Genomic DNA, 16,485 nt, shown 5'->3' with positions numbered 1-16,485 from the left:
GACTCCTGGGACTCCTGGGAGTCTTTTCAGCCCATGAGGGACTCTTGGGAGTCTTTTCATTCCGTGAGTTATTTCCACGAACCAGTTGTCCAATCAACTCATGTTGCTCAATCTGGGGACTCTCTCCGTTTTCAGACCATGCTTTTTCATGAACCAGTTGTCCAACTGACTCCTGTTGCTCTCTCTTGGGATTCTCTCCCTCCTCTGCCCAGGAACTGTATTCTTGAAACGGTTGTCCAACTGTCTGCTGTTGCTGCTCTCGCTGGGAGTTCTCTCTGTCTTCAGTCCATGAATATTCTTGAACCAGCTGTCCAACTGGCTGCTGTTGCTGCTCTCTCTCTAGATTCTCTCTGTCTTCGGCCCATGAACGATCCTCTTGAAGCAGTTGTCCAACTGACTCTGGTTGCTCCTCATCACTTTTCATCTCCATCCTAATAGACTGGAGGGAGTCTATCAATTCTAATAAGCAGAAAGCCAAATGTATCAGCCAGAAAGTCAGATAGGCTTTATAGGCTCTGATCTGACGTCATGCGGAGCACAAACCATTTCCCAACTATGAACGGTGAAGAGGTTGGCCGACAAAAAGTAATTCAGGTTTTCATTGCTCCAACAGTTGACAGTGTATGTTTGGGTGTGTTTTGATGGGCATTAGCCCCTCCTATGTCCAGCTTTGAGGGTTTGTGTATTAAAACACAAACATTGTGTTACATTAATACATTGAATGCCATTGACATTGAATGGCCAGTTTTGAGTGACACAAACATTGAAGACAAAAGTGAGGACGCAAATTGTGATTGGCCAGAATGAGATGTATGATGATAAGAGCACCCCTCACTTTTTTTGAGTGGTGCAACCACTCCAAGGAACAGCAATGTCCGTATTCCCGTGTTCACCTATGTGACGTTAATGAGCACCAGTATAATGAGTACCAGTAGGGGCGCTGTTGTGCCAGAAACAGAGAGAGAGATAGTGCTGCACTGTTGTCTGCTAATGAGAGAGAGAGAGAGAGAGGGAGAGAGGTGTGTGTTGGGGGGGAGTGATGTCTGATGAATAAATCATCAGACATCAACTTCACGTCCTCATTAATGCTTAAAGGACCACTTCACCACTTTTCAAACTATCTTCATATAATAGGTCCTCACTAATAATCTTGAAAAAATGGCGCAATTATTTTTCTACTCAGTCTGTGTCTCATAGGAGGGCTGTGGGCAGTTCAGAAATCGTATTCCATTGACATCATTGATGGGGAATACAAGCTAATAAAAACGGCAGGCTTTCTAGTCCTGAAAAGTTGCAATGCGAAAATGGAAGCCATCGTTCTCACTTCTCACGATAATGAAAATCTAAACATTTTTGTAAAAAGATCTTGTTTAAAAAATAATCTGCCTAATGATGATGTCACCGGAAGACGGTTTCTAAACTGCCCACAGCCCTCCTATGAGACACAGAGTAGAAAAGAATTGTGCCATTTTATCATGATTATTAGTGAGGACCTATTATATGAAGATAGGTTGAAAAGTGGTGAAGTGGTCCTTCAATAGTGGATGGATGCAGCGGCACTGAGGTGCCACACCACTCACTTCACACTGGGTGTTATTTTTGTATTGTATTTACCTCCAAAGGTGCAGGAATATTGACTGTGCAGGCCGGGGGGGGGGGGGGGGGGGGAATCTAATTTCAAAATTAAATAGCACGTAGCCTACTGGCCAAAACAAAGCTCCAAATAAAGGAAATAAGAAATACTGATAGCTAAGAAAACAACAAACCAGGAACTTGAGATACTGTTGACAGGCAAAAACTCTCTGCGAAGGCCCTGGCAGCTCTGGATGTTATCACTGGCTAGCCTCAAGCCAAACCGAATTTGCCTTCACGGTTGTCCTGTAGCATGACGTGTACAGTAAGCAGGTGAGACAAACCATCACAAAATTAGTAATTGTTAACTCAAACACCTAACTAACGAACTAACTAGCATGTATCCCCCTTCTCCACTCCCTCAATAGGTATGGCTAATGGCACCCCCATATCTTCAAAGTCAGAACCAACCCTACGAGCTAAATGCCTAAATTAATTGTGGCCCATGAGTTATATCTTACACAATTACAAAATAAAGGAATCTTTTATAATAGAAGGGACAAAACATGAACAAACACCCCTCCTCCTCTCCCGATTAACAGGATTGCCAGCACTGCAGAGATAAGAGGAGAGACAGGTGAGGTGACCAACAAATAATTCTGCTTCCTAAACCAGAGTGTATCACCGAGTGCCCATGTACTGTAGCATGAAATCGGTTGGAATGGCAGTTCTACAAAAGTGTATATGAATCTGGAAATCCCCATATAGGCCTATGGAGATTCCTGTTGTCAGCAATATGATGTCATAGAAGTACTGACATAGATACTGGCCTTCAAGTACTATCAATATGACATCATAGTTCTGACATCATAAATTGAAGTCCAAGTAGCCTACTTTGACGGTCAGTACTGTATGTATCATGTCAATATCATGGTCAGTAGCCTATCATGTCATCAATTAGTTTCACATTTGTCACAAAAGGACAATGGTCATGAATCATGTCAAAATATTTATTCCTTCAAATAAAATATTTATTTAGCTTTTATTTCTAAAGGCTCAAAGACAAAGTATTTTAAATGGCCAGGGTTGATTTGGTCTGTCTGGTGGAAGTGGCCAACTGGCCATGTGATAGAAGGGCTGAGCTTTGCCATTCTGTCAGTCTGCTGCTCTCTACTGGTGTGTTCGGGCACAAGATTTGTCTATTTTTAAGTATATCGCTATTTAGATGTTGAGCTAGTAATCATTGAAACATGTTGCCTTTTTTTTATATATATATATGAAATGTGATCCTGGGCTCTACACACCCTCCGCCAACCTAGTCCCCAATTATGGGGGACATGGGGAGAGCAACGGACTTGATGCTTCCTTCATGCCTGAGTGTCCAAGTTGCTCCTTTACACCCGACAGTGCTGGTTTGATCAATGGCTAGAAACAGTTTCAACCAATCAGATTGCTTCGTCTTAACGACCTGTTGTAGAATTTTTAAATATCTATGCACCTTGCCATTAACTTATATGGCAAGATGGCCGCGGTCTGCATATGGTGGATAACATCACTCTGAAGTAAAAGAGTACTTAATTCAAGAAGACGCTGCTTACAACGTCAATGTAAAATCAATATATTCCATTTTATTTTACATGACCCACTTCAACAAATTTCAATAAAAAGAGAAAGCAATATAGAAGTTTTGTTTGGTCCCAAACAGACACTGTACATAAGTTACATGATACATGTTCCATCGTTCAGGTATTTCATGGATTCCATTTGCTGCGTCATTGCCAGGACTTCATGGAAACCTGTGCTCAGGCCAGACATGTGCTGGAAGTAGGCTTCCTTCTCCACCTGGACCGACAGATTATTCACCCCCGCATCTTTTAAAATGGCAGTCACCTATAAGAGAGGAAAACAACAGTTTCCCATTTTACTTTACTTTCATTTTACCTTTGATAATTGGAAGCTCTTTAAACAGGCATGTGCTGTGTATAAAACTTTACGTGGTTTATGCATTTATCAAACTGAAGTACAAGGGGGGTCACCAGAGAGGATTGTGAGGCGCAGTCTAGACGCATAGGTCCTCATTTATCAATAGAGTGTAAATTCTGCCTTAAATTTTAGCGTTTATTTATATATATTACACATCGTCGATTCGTCGATGTATGCCTTTACAATTTGTTTTCACGTCTATTATTTTTATAGCCATTAGGAGTGTATACATAATTTTAGATGCCCGTCAGCCGTTCAGACAATGCTGCTCCGCTTGTCTACGACAGAAAAACGGGTGCAGACAAAGTCAACAACAGCTCCCAACTTGATGTGAATTTTGGCGTGGTGACGTTGGAATGATACATTCGGAAAATTGTGGTATGCCCATAAATGAGGGCCATAGCCTTTGTGCAAAATTCCTTTTCAGTTCAAGGAAGCGCAATTTGGAACAATCTACCCCTAACCAATTTTTTTTAATTTTCACTTTAAAAGTTTGACTTTATTCTCTTCCGTTTGTAAATCTGGTGTATTTACAAGGCATGTGGTGTATGCAACCGTTAATCTAACTTCTTGATAAGCTAGTTTTGCATGACACCGTTGTGCAACAAAATAAATGAATGCTTAAGTGTTTAATCGATTTCTTTATATAAAAGGAAGAAAAACGTTGTCGATTAATCGAGAAAGTCATTAATATAAATAATCACGAAGAAATGTTGGCTCCAACACTCTCGGTGTCTGTAGTAAAGTTAAATGTCTTGGACATTGTATTACAGAACAGAAGATGATGATATCCACACATAGTGCCACAGGATGTACAGGCAAACACCCTCACACTGCTCAGAAGCAGTTAAGATCACTCCATTTAGAGCTTACTGTACAGTACACCATTTCAATTCCAGCAGAACAAAAGAACTGTGGGAACCACGATCAAATCCTCCTTTTCTGCCTTGACTCTCCTATTTCTACCCACCTGCTGTATGATCCTCTGCTCCAGTACATCGGACATGATCTGAAGATGAATTGTTCCCGCAATGACACTGGCAGAGTGCCTCCAGAAATGAGGGTCTCTGTATGACAGCACTCCCTCAATCTTCTCAATCTGTGAATTAAAACAACAAAAACAGAACATTAGCCCATTCAGAACACGTGTCGTAGACGACTGAATGTTTGGAGCGGTCCGGTTCTAGAGAACCGCTCATGGGACCAATTTCACACTCGACATGGACTTCCTAGGGTCCTTAGTAATACACGTAAGTGTGATGTCAATCGGGTCAGTTTTGTGACCAGTTGCGGAGAACTGCTGATCCAATGGACTTGACACTGGACACTGTACTTCCTTGGGTCCTCAGCAATACACCCGCCAGGTCAATTGGATATGTGGATCACCAGATACCGCATGCCTGCTCAGAGCAGGCTGGCCCAGTTCAGGAGTGAACCGCTTATCGAACAGACTTCACCTTTGACACAGCACTTCCTTGGGTCCTCAGCAATCGGATAAGAGATCAGATATGCAGCAAGATACGTGTGCCTGTTCAGAGAGGCCCGGGCCAATTTAATAGAACCGCTCAATCGGTGGAATGATGAATAATCATTCAGTTGCCGGGAGTTGAAACCAGGTCTCTGTGGTGTAGAGCTCTTCACAAGTCCAAAAATATGGTCCCGAACCCGAAATGGATATGTGAAAATTTGATCAAATTCCGGCTCGTTCCGAGATTTCTTTCAAATGACGGCAACGAGCCCGAATGGACACGTAACAATTTGATCCCATTCCGAGCCGTTCCGACTTTCTTTATTTACTCATGAACCAGATTTGTTCCGAGATCCGAATATTTTGAAGATGCTAAAGACCTGACGAGGAATCCATGAGTGTACGCCTGTGTTTTCAATTCTAAATCACCCTGGCAGGCAGAGGCAGCTGGCTTGCCTTGCAGTATGGTATGCTACACATTAGCTAATCCTAAACCAGCCTAAAACATCACACAAGTTAAACAGCACGTCATTGTGTTCCCTTTTCACCAGCGCAGTGTGTCGCTGGCACACACACGGTCACACAGTAGTGCGGGTGTATCATACATAATGATTGACAGACCAGAGTACCGTGGGATATACTGTACGTCAGATTCGGACCCGGCCCCCGAGTGATTATGATAAAATACAGATCCGACCCGTACGGGTCTCGGGTCCTGTCAGGTATTTTCAGAATCGGGGGGAACATGAAGAGCTCTTCTGTGGTGGTGGTGGTGGTGGTGGGATGAGGGTTTAACCTCTATGCCACTAATTATATAATTGAAAAGGTATATTCAGTGATTTCACTTAATTTGAATATCACTTATCTTTTTTGTTTTGTGGTGATAATCCTCCCAACTATAGAGTGTGCTGATCATATAAGGAGTTCCTCCCTGTCCCCAGTTAACCCCTGGGGGTCAAAAAAAGGTGGCCCAGTCTTCATCCAATCAGGATAGAGAGGGGCCTTTTGCCAATCATGATCGAGCGGTTTCCGTGTTGTTGGCCTGTCGCATGCAGGGGCACTGTAATGCGTGCATGTGCATATCTTGTTACCGGGGCGGACCGGAGGTTTTTCCAAATCACCCAAATCACTGAATGCTCCTTTAAATAATTTAAATATTCCTATTTCCTCACCCTTTCCAGTGCAATGTTCAGGTCCTTCTCGTGCTCCGGAGGCGTGCGTAACAGCAGAACCTCGCAGGCGTCCTTCAGCAGTGGGATGACACTGAGGAAGATGAGCGTGGAGATGAAGAGGGAGCATATGGGGTCAGCGACCAGCCAGCCAAACTGACGGATCAGGATGGTGGAGATTATGACGCCAACGCTGCCCAACGTATCGGCCAATACATGCAGGAAAACACCTGGAATTTAGTGTGAGAGAAAGAAAAAAACATAATTATAATTATCATTAAACTTATTATTTTTGTTATTATCGTCACTAGTGCAGTGGCCGTTTAGGGCATGGCCATTCATTTGTTCTAAATGGACCTGTTGCTTGGACGATTGCAACATGGCTGAGAACCACTCATCCGATGGACTTCAAAACTGCACTTCCTTGGCTTCCTCACCATTACACAAAAATACTAAGTCCTCATGTGTATTACTAAGCAGAGGATACGAGTGGAGTTGGAGCGGAGCGGATTTTGAATTTAGTATGGAGCTAAAATGTGTCAGAGCGGCTTTGGAGCGAGGGCTGTCCTCCACTCCAAGCCGCTCTGGATGTTTGCTGCGTCTTTCAGACACACAGCAAAATTCTTCACAAAAAAAATACTACTTTGAGCCAGGGAGGGGAGGTGGGGAGCGGAGCGGGAGAATCGACATGAGCGAATGAGCGAGCGTCACAACAGCCCACTGGAGCAAGGAGCGGCTTTTTCCCTAGCTCCACTCGTATGCTCTGGTATTAACCCCTTTTGGTGTTTTAAACATGATGTTATAATTTAGCTATTGAAAAATAGCAGATCTACAAGCTCATAGCGCGCCACTACGAGCTTGTAGGTCTGCTATTATTTTCTTTATCGTGAAAATGTGCCTCAAATTTGGAATATATTTTTTCAGAACAAACGTTTTTAACTAAAATCTTTGCTTCTGGGGAGGTCTCTGGAACAACATATTTTCAGATGGGGGTCGGAGGCCAATTACAGATCACTTTTTGGGGTCCTTGAGAAGATTTTTCAGGCCTAAATGGGTTAAGTCAACCAGTAAAGAAATAAAACTGCTCACCTCTCATATTGGCATTCATTCCTCCACCCCCTGAGCCGTGGGAGTGTCCGTGTCCTCCGTGACCGTGTGCTCCCGCGTGGCTGTGCTCGCCGTGGCTGTGCCCGTGGTGAGACTGACCGTGGTCGTGAGAGGAACAGCTGCTTTTCTGGCTCCCGTGGGAGTGTGCGTGACTGAAGGCACAGATACCGACCAAGTTGACGAGAAGACCCCCCACGGACACCGGCTGTTAAAGAGACGATCACTGGTTTAGGGCTGGACGAAAATATAGAGAACAGACATTTTCGACGTGAAGGGTTTACTTACAGTCAGCATGTCTGTGTTAATATTAGGAGGATCGAACACTCTGGTGACCGACTCCATGAAGACAAAGAAAGCTATGACCATCAGGAACATGCCATTGATGAAGCCAGAGAGAATTTCAACACGACCATACCTGTATAAAAAAAAGGAACCATAAATCTGAATTTATAGCATCACTCATCGATTACAGCAAATACAAGATTTATTAGGCCAAGTCCCAATGTGCGATGAAATATCAGAGACCATTGTGGCTTTATGGGAGACCCATTGGAATACTCTGTAATTTTAAGGTCTGTCAAAATGTGTTAATTAGTTGAATTAATGGATTAAAAGATTATATCTCAATTAACGCATGCGCAGAATGACCTGCCCCATACATCCCATAATTCCACCCACTCTGCACTATGCGTCGCTCTGTTATTTGATATGTGATGGTTCCAAACAATGATGGAAATCCAACCCGTGCGTAGATGGGGAAAAAAAACACAAGTCTGTTATTGCCAGAAAAGGCTGTGCAATTATTGTATAGGCAGCGGCTCAAATCACGTAGCACAACAGTCGGGATGAGAGCGAGAGAGACAGAGAGACGGAGACCCTTTCATCTTTTCGTTCCCATAAACCTATTCAGAGACAATGGGGATATTTCCGGCACAGTTGAATGGTGGTGATCAAATTTGAATATTTTCACAGTTTCACGGCTTGACTGAAAAGCCCCTACGCAGTAGTAGGATGATGAAAAGGCTTTCGATGATGGGTTACTCACAACTAGCTTCCTGAAGAGAATATAGTCTGTGCTTATTTGAAAAAAAAGTTACTAAACTATCGGACATTTAATTTAGTTCAGTCTGGTTCTGCCTGCCTGTTCAGTAACATTCAGCAGGAGGCATGCTGTCACTACACAATGACAGGGGAACAGTCATGATTTGCAGATCAGTAGCCTAGCAAACTCCATCAGTCAGTCAGTCGTGGTGACTGAGGTTTAAAACTCTATAAATAGTTTCAAACTGACAACATAAAAACCCTTCGGTTTACTAGATTTTGTTTTTTAAAGCCTCATTGGTAGAACATCTTTCTCCTTCCGTGTAAAGGAGAAGAAATTAAGAGATTGACTCTCTCGCTCTTCCAACGTTAACTAATGATATATTCATATAGACGTGGTTTCTGTTCCCCTAGACATTTATATTCTTATATTGTATTTAATATGCAATGTATAAAAAGAAAATGTCTGTGATTTTTACATGATCTGTGATGTTTGTACTGATTATATTGAGAAGTGGTATTTAAATTCTAACTGTGATGCTGTGTAATTGATGATTATTAAATTAAAAAAAGATCAGCCTCAGACGGCAGGATCTAAGTTTCTGAACCAATCAGAGTGTTGCATCCCCAGTATCGCTTTTCTTTCTGAAGAAGGCTCTGCTGAAAAGCGTCAGCGTTCGCAAATAAACATGAGAAATCGCATCTGAGACAGTCTTGCATCATTTATTTTGGAGTGCCGCTATTTCCATTTAAGTGCAAGACTCCATTTAATTAGAGTTAATGCAGGACAGCGAAACAATAGTAAATATATTATAGGATTAGAATTTTGTTGTGAAATCTTCCTCTTAGAAGGAATGTACTGCACAAATAAAGAATGTTTGTATTCAATTATTTGGGCAACAACCGAGGTTAAAAAAATATATATGTTTTTATAACTTTTGTTAACTATTATTCAATGGCCTTTTCAATGTTGTTACACTAACAAAAATGTGTCAAGTTTAATACTTAAGTATTATTTCTAATGTGTTGATTAAAGAACTTTTACTAATAGATTGGTCACTGTCATCTATTGTAGCAAGTATTTGCAGCAGCCCAGGATCGAACCCACGACACTCACAAATCCGGCACCCAACGGGCAAACCACGAAAGTAATTTACAGACAGGTTTTCAATGTGGGCAATTATCTTTGCGGCAGACGATCCGTGTCAACTCAAAGGGCCCTATCTTGCGCCACCCCTTACCCCACCCTTAACCCTGAACTCATTCGCCATTTTTCTTTTTTAATGAATGAATGAATGAGTTTATTTCGAACATTATTTGAAATCAAATACATTAAAACAAAACTGAAACAAAAAGAAAATACTTCAACAATGTCCGAAAAATGTCGACACGTTGTGAGCTGGTAGATCAGCTATTTGAACTGTTTTAAAATGTTTTAAAATAGCGAATAAGTCTAGGGATAAGGGGTAACGCAAGATAGAGCCCAAAGTCTCAAACCAGTTGGAGGAAATGAACCAGTTGCTGCTTCGGAGTTCGGACGTAATTTTTCACTTGACTATTTCCTCACCAAAGCAAGCTTTGAAGCAGTGGTTCTATGTAAATGTAGTTTCCAACTAAGCGGTTTGAAGCGTGTATCAAAGCTTCAATACCAGACTGCCATCACTACCTCTCCTCCGTTATATTCTTTGAGTGCTCAGATCGCTCCTGTTTTCAAGGTTTCGTTCCTGTCGATCCTAAAAGCACCTCTACTTTACGTTTTTTTTAAACGCAACTTTATCTCCATTGAGCACCGCCACCTGGTAGTTCTCACTCTCGTTATTCACGTTACACTACACTGCTTCGTGATATCTATTTTTTGTTAACCAAACGATTCAAAGGTTTTACATGTTCATAAAATCTTTATAGTATTTATTTTTAACAAATAATTTTGGGAGCAGGTTGAACGTTACCCATAAGAGAAGATTCTGGTAGCCTTCCATCGACTCATGAGTGCAGCAAAAAGCCCCAGGACCAGAGCAGAGCAGTCAAAGAGCATGTGGAAGCCATCAGAGATCAGACCCAGGCTGTTGGTCCACACACCATAGAACAGCTCCACAAATGTGAAGGCCTGAGACAGAAGATGGAGAAACACATGCAGATGCTATTTATTATTTCCATATACTTGTTAAGTTGCGGTAAAGAAAATACATGGGGGTTGGTGTCATTCAGGTCAACATCATAGGCCAACTTGAGAGTAACACCAATCAGCCACAAAGCTGAGTCTAATTCAAGTTTAACTTGGACTATGAAAAGCCGTTAATCATTCTAACAAAGACCCCAGAACTGTTACTTCAGTGCTCTACATAGAATAAATCAAACATATTTTTCTTTCCCAAGGCAGTTTAACTTTTGAATTTAAACTTTTTGTAACTGTTCTCTTACAGTACAAAATAGTTTTAGGCGGGGATCTGCGGCCTAATAAAGGTTTGAGATGCACTCACCTAGATGGAGCAAACATAAAAACAAGTGAACTTGTTACGTTTATCTTTCTATTGCCCGAGGAGGGTCCATACCAGATTTAGACAGAGGAAGTAGAAGATCTGCCTGGAGTCGTACTCTTCCAGGATCTGTTTGAGGGAATCTTTGATGAAGCGAGGCAGAGACTGAGAGGTGTGCTGGAGGGCGTCCCCCATGAAGTTGTACAGAGGAGTTCCCTCAGGAGAGTAACCAACCAGGGTGCCCTTCTGACCTTTCAACGACGGGGATGACAGGATGCTGGCCGCTGTGTGCGTGTGTGTGTGAGAGAGAGAATACAATGCTTTTTAAAACTCACATTGTATTATCAGTTCAGCAGAATATTGTTTTTTATGATTTATGCAATAATTGTTCAATAATGTTCACCTTCTGAGCAGTTCAGAACAACTGTGTAAATGCTCCTTTAGTTACAGTGAGCCGTCTGTCTGTACAAGACCAAGGACCACAATGGAAATAACAAGAATTCTGACTTTACTGTGACTTGCATTTCTCTTTAACAATGTTCAAATCAATCAATCACATTTGGTGAAACGTGCCACAGAGATTTGGTGTAGGCTGGGAAAAAAGACAATGATGATGTTTATGTATTGTCTTGGTGTTATGTTTTAGGGTTGAAGTGGTGAAAGCCATTTGCGTGTCAATAAAAGGCCAACGCTGCTACTCACACAGGATGAAGAAGACGGCACTGACCAGCACGCCCCAAGAGAGGACGTGCTCCGTGCTGCCCTCCTGCTGGGGCGGCTTGCTCATGGAGCGCAGCTGGTCGGTCAGCGGGTGGGTCCAGAAGTTGGCGAGCAGCAGGGCACTGAGGAAGAGGGCCAGCGTGCCGTAGCGGGCACACCGCGGCGTCTCCATCTTGGCCGTGCACACGGCCTCCACGTAGAACTCCAGAATCATCACGGAGAAGATGATCATCCCGAGTGGCAGGATGAGGCTGGACCATGACTCAACCTTGCTCTGTGTGTGTGTGTGTGTGTGTGTGTGTGTGTGTGTGTGTGTGTGTGTGGGGGGGGGTTCAGAAATACAGGATGCATAGAAAAAAAGCTAAATTAAATCTCAAGAATGAAAATGTAATGATGTTTTTAGGCCGGGGTTCAGATATACAGGATGAGGCTGGACCATGGCCATACCTTGCTCTGTGTGTGGGGTTCAGAAATATACTGAATTTGTCGTACCTCTGTGGTTGCTGAGAGCACTATGACCCATGGCAGCAGAACCATGGCAGAGACTAGGTTGTCCAGAGCATAGAGGCGCTTGGCTCCGCCTAACTCCACCGACAGCTTCCTGGAAGCCGTGTGGAAGCCCACCTTCAGGCAGAGGGACGTCACCAGCAACACAACTCCACCCTGGTGGACATAATGGTGGAAAATGGGCCCGTTCAAACAGTAACGCATTATTTCGGACATAACGTAAATCAGTTCTTTTCAACAATCGACACCGTTGGTCTTCTCTACAGAGTAAAAATCTGGCTTAAATATTGCAGTGGCAAGTGGATGGAGATGCAATATCTAGATTATACCGTGTACAGTATATGTACATATTAAAGAGTAAAATAATTCTATTCTCGTTCCTCAGACATGTTCAAAAATATGAACAGAAAAACAATAATATATACAAGGAGGGACAGTAATAATCAATAAAATGAAGAGTTTTATTTATTATTACTTGCCCAAGCACTTATGGTGTTGTGCTTAGGGTTATTACACCTAGGTTATAAACATCATAAACTTATGAGTCTATGATGTAAAAGTTGTTACAAGTTCCAAGTTCAGTCGGAAAGTAACATTCATGTTTAAATTGTTAAAACAAAACTAATATGCTTACCTTGTGATCTGCAACGCCCAGAAAGGCAATGGCAGTGTAGAGGAAGTGAGTGAGGGCGCTGTCATGATGTCCCTCAGCTGGATGAATTCAGTTTTAAAGAATGTATTATTCCAACAGTGAATTGGTGAATGACTTGCCACTATGAGGTTGACAATAGTGACAACTTCTAAAGGCCTGTTTATACTTGCCGCATCCATGGAAATAATCACATGGTTTGTGAGTACACTGGGTGCCCTCAACACAAAGCACAATCTAAGTACTTTATTCCAGACAACATAATGAAGGAATTGTGCCATGACAAGAGGCCAATGTGAGAAGAGGTCTACTACTGTCATAGTTTTACACCATCTTACAAAAAACTTTTGCGTGTACTTTGTATTCTGTTCCGCTTGTATTTAACAAAACTGCCAAAGAATATCACTTCAACTTCAAGTCGTTTATTGTGACTACATACGAGTACAATGCAGAGGGTAATGACGGATCTTCTCTCAACCTCTACTCAAACAGAGCATCTTAATTGTCTTTTGAAGTGCATGTCCATGTTCAGGACACGAGCTGCTGACAAAGTTTACAACATACTAAAAGGGACACGGCAAGTATAATTTCGCCTTAAATGCATTTCACAACACTGAAAGGATACGGTGCTCTGCCATCTTTGCCATGAGGTCATCATTGTCAAAGAGGAGGAGGCAGATCACAGCGATGATGAAGATTGCGGCACCTCTCGTCTGTGTAAATAAAAAGAATGCAATGTAAAAAAATGATGCATGTACAGGTAATCCTATGAGGCTTGATTTATCAGAGCATGGTGTTGTCGTGTGCCGAAAATAGCCTGTGTATGAGTTCACAATGGATTGCTGCACAAAGCTTGTCATCTATTTCTGGCGTCGCGCAACACCGCCATTCCGCCAAGCAACAAAGCATAAATCAGGCTTAAGTTGCTCGACACCTTTGGTAAGTGTTGCTCGACAAAAATAACATTTTCAACTGTTGAATGTGTGTGTCAGAATCTCTTTCTCTGTTTTGACCAATGGAACTAATTGTGGTTCTGACTCTGGCATTGTGCCCATGTTTCAAACAAGGTTGAAGTTAGTGAATGAGAGAACATTTGTATTTATGTTTTACCTTGGAAGGCCCCCCTCCTGAGCTTGTGAATAGTACACTAAGGAGTGTAATAACCACCACATCACTGTGCTCAAAAAGCAACAACGTCCTGCAAAAAGTGAGAAAATGCACATGCAAGAAAATCTTGAAAACAGTAATTTAGTACACACACACAGTCTCTCACACACACACACACACACACACACACACACACACACACACACACACACACACACACACACACACACACACAAAAGCTTCAAGCTGAGTCGTGAAACCACCTGGTGGAGTGTTGGGTCGGCCCTCCGTGGGACATAATCAGTTAAATGTTTTTTTTTTGTTTTTTTTTAACTTTATTTATAAGATTTTCAATTTTTGTAGACAAACAACCCCACATATACCCCATCAGTTAAATGTTTAATGAAGAAAACAGCACACACTACCTTAACGGGCCACAGAGAGTGAGACCGAAAAAGCCCAGCAGGGATATGATGCAGCTGATGACAGCATGTTTGAGCAATTTGATCCACTGCAACAAAAATAAGAAAGAGAGACATTATTGCAACACAATATAATGTAGCATCAACATCAGGATCAATTATTACTAAATCGTACACAATAAACTTTTACTGATGCACAACCATGCGTGTTGTGGATCATTACTTGGCAAGAGAAAATATAATAAGATTCAGGGAGAATAGGCAGAAAGGATGATTTTGTGTTACGTGTGTGGCACGCCTGTGTGTTGTGAATGTGATCTGCACAAACTAACAGCAGCATGATCAGGTGGAAGACTATGAGGAAGAATTTAAACACACCTGTCGTTTGGAGACGACTTTCCCTGAAGAGAATGGTTTTTGAAAGAAAAGCAAAATAACAGCACTCCTGGTAAAAGAGGAAGCATCATCAATACATCATCATCTCTGCAGCATGTGGTAATACAGTAATGTGGCTAGTGGCAAAATGGCTTCTTCACTATACATATTTTGTCTAAGACAATTCTATAATTAAAGCAGTTTAATAATAAACAGACATTTATAGAATAACCTTTTAAAAAGATACAAAGTAAATTAATGGGATAAGACAAGCATGTAAAACAGGCTACAACCGTGTGTGTGTACATACCCTAATTTTAGTATGAAGATGAACTGGACGATGTGAACAACTTTGAGAATGTCATATGATTCAAAGATCCCAAGAGCCTTCAGGACCTTTGAGATCACAAGTAGAACTATGTACCTGGTTAACCTGAAATTCAAAGAAATATATACATAAGTTGAATTCTATTAAAAACTAAAGCAAACATGGACAAGGACTTTTCAGGCTTCCCACAAATTTGTGGGGTACGGGGTGGCTGCCCTGGCTGGCATGGGACATGAATGGGGTACGGGGTGGCTGCCTGCCCTGGCTGGCATGATGGGACATGAATGATCCTTCATGAAACTGCAATGAAAGATTTAAGTTCATCATTGTTATCCAGTGAGTGTGTCATAACATGGTTGTGTGTATACCTAATCCATGGTTTGCCCAAACTAATCTGTGTGTCTGTCCACACAGATTAGGCAAGTATTTACCATTTAGTGCTGTTGCTCCATTTTAAGCCCAAACCACACCAAAGGGTCAAGACGGGACAAGGCGGTTTTTAAGGTCAACTCATTGAGTTGCATTGGTGTGGTTGACCTCAACATGGTTTTGTCCCAAGGAGTCCTACCGGTGTGGTGTGGTTTGAACTTTAGTATGGCCCGGGGTCCACCATGTCATACTAAAGTTCAAATGATCTGATGCATAGCATCTTTCTGGCCAGAAAGATGCTATGCATCAGATAATGGGGATCCTAATGACTTCATCTGAAGTATATTAACTATATATCAGGCTTGTTGTGCCCATTGAATACAAAATATACATGTTAGGAGGAACCCCTTAGAAACATACAGTAGGTCATTTCAAAGGAGTAGTAGAGATGGTTGACATGCCAGTTGTCAATTAAAATAAGGGGTAGGTGAAGGTATATATGAAAGAAAAATAAATCAAAATGAGATGATGAAATGAGAAGAAAATAGGAGAAGGGGGGGGGGGGGGGGTAACACTACAATGCAAGCATAGTCTCTCTCAACATCATATTTCAGGTTTAACTCAACATCATATTTTAGGTTTAAGGTAGCTGTTGTCATAATATCATACCTGGCATTGGGCACTTCCACCATGCCCAGTTTGGAACTGGAGAGCACGTTGCTGCTATATTTATCATCCATTTTCACAAATAAACAGACGTTTACAATCCAAACCTTAAAATATGAACGCTATGCTCTCATGCCTACAGACAGTAGTGGTCGTGTCAACCTTATGGTGTCTATCACGGAATGTGGGGTGGGGGATATCCAAATAACTCCCGCTCACGAATTGTAACATAAAGATCACTGAAATATAAATATAAAAGTTGTATACATAACCATAAAGTAGTGAGAGGGGTAGCAAGCAAGCTAGCCTTGCTAACCGGCTGCTATAGCCAGCCAACACCAGACATCAGTGAAATTAACTCCCCCCCAAAAAATTGGGCTACCATGTTCTTATTACTAGTATTCAACCGTTACAAGCAAATATATATATATATTCTATAAGGTCCCATCATCATGGTTGACTATAGCGCCGTAAACAACAACAGCTTTGCTTTGCTATAGCTGATCTGTACACTTCCGGACATAT

The 16,485-nt window shown here is 41.9% G+C and overlaps 1 protein-coding gene across 1 annotated transcript; it reads right to left on the bottom strand.

Moving 5' to 3' along the window:
• Window positions 1-3,180: 3,180 nt before the first annotated feature.
• slc30a5 (solute carrier family 30 member 5) lies at window positions 3,181-16,480 on the bottom strand. Its single transcript, XM_080794414.1, has 16 exons — window positions 15,964-16,480; window positions 14,908-15,030; window positions 14,601-14,667; window positions 14,226-14,311; window positions 13,804-13,891; window positions 13,319-13,406; window positions 12,679-12,755; window positions 12,030-12,200; window positions 11,520-11,811; window positions 10,893-11,101; window positions 10,290-10,447; window positions 7,585-7,714; window positions 7,282-7,504; window positions 6,196-6,422; window positions 4,526-4,654; window positions 3,181-3,462 (listed from the first exon to the last, which is right to left on the bottom strand). The coding sequence occupies exons 1-16, from the start codon at window positions 16,032-16,034 to the stop codon at window positions 3,292-3,294; spliced, it is 2,310 nt and encodes a 769-aa protein (XP_080650540.1). The 5' UTR covers window positions 16,035-16,480; the 3' UTR covers window positions 3,181-3,291.
• Between the last annotated feature and the right edge of the window lie 5 nt (window positions 16,481-16,485).

This window comes from Protomyctophum bolini (assembly GCF_963924005.1).
Source record: "Protomyctophum bolini genome assembly, chromosome: 22".
Classification (NCBI taxonomy): Eukaryota; Metazoa; Chordata; class Actinopteri; order Myctophiformes; family Myctophidae; genus Protomyctophum; species Protomyctophum bolini.
This window is presented reverse-complemented; position numbering and strand designations above follow the sequence as displayed.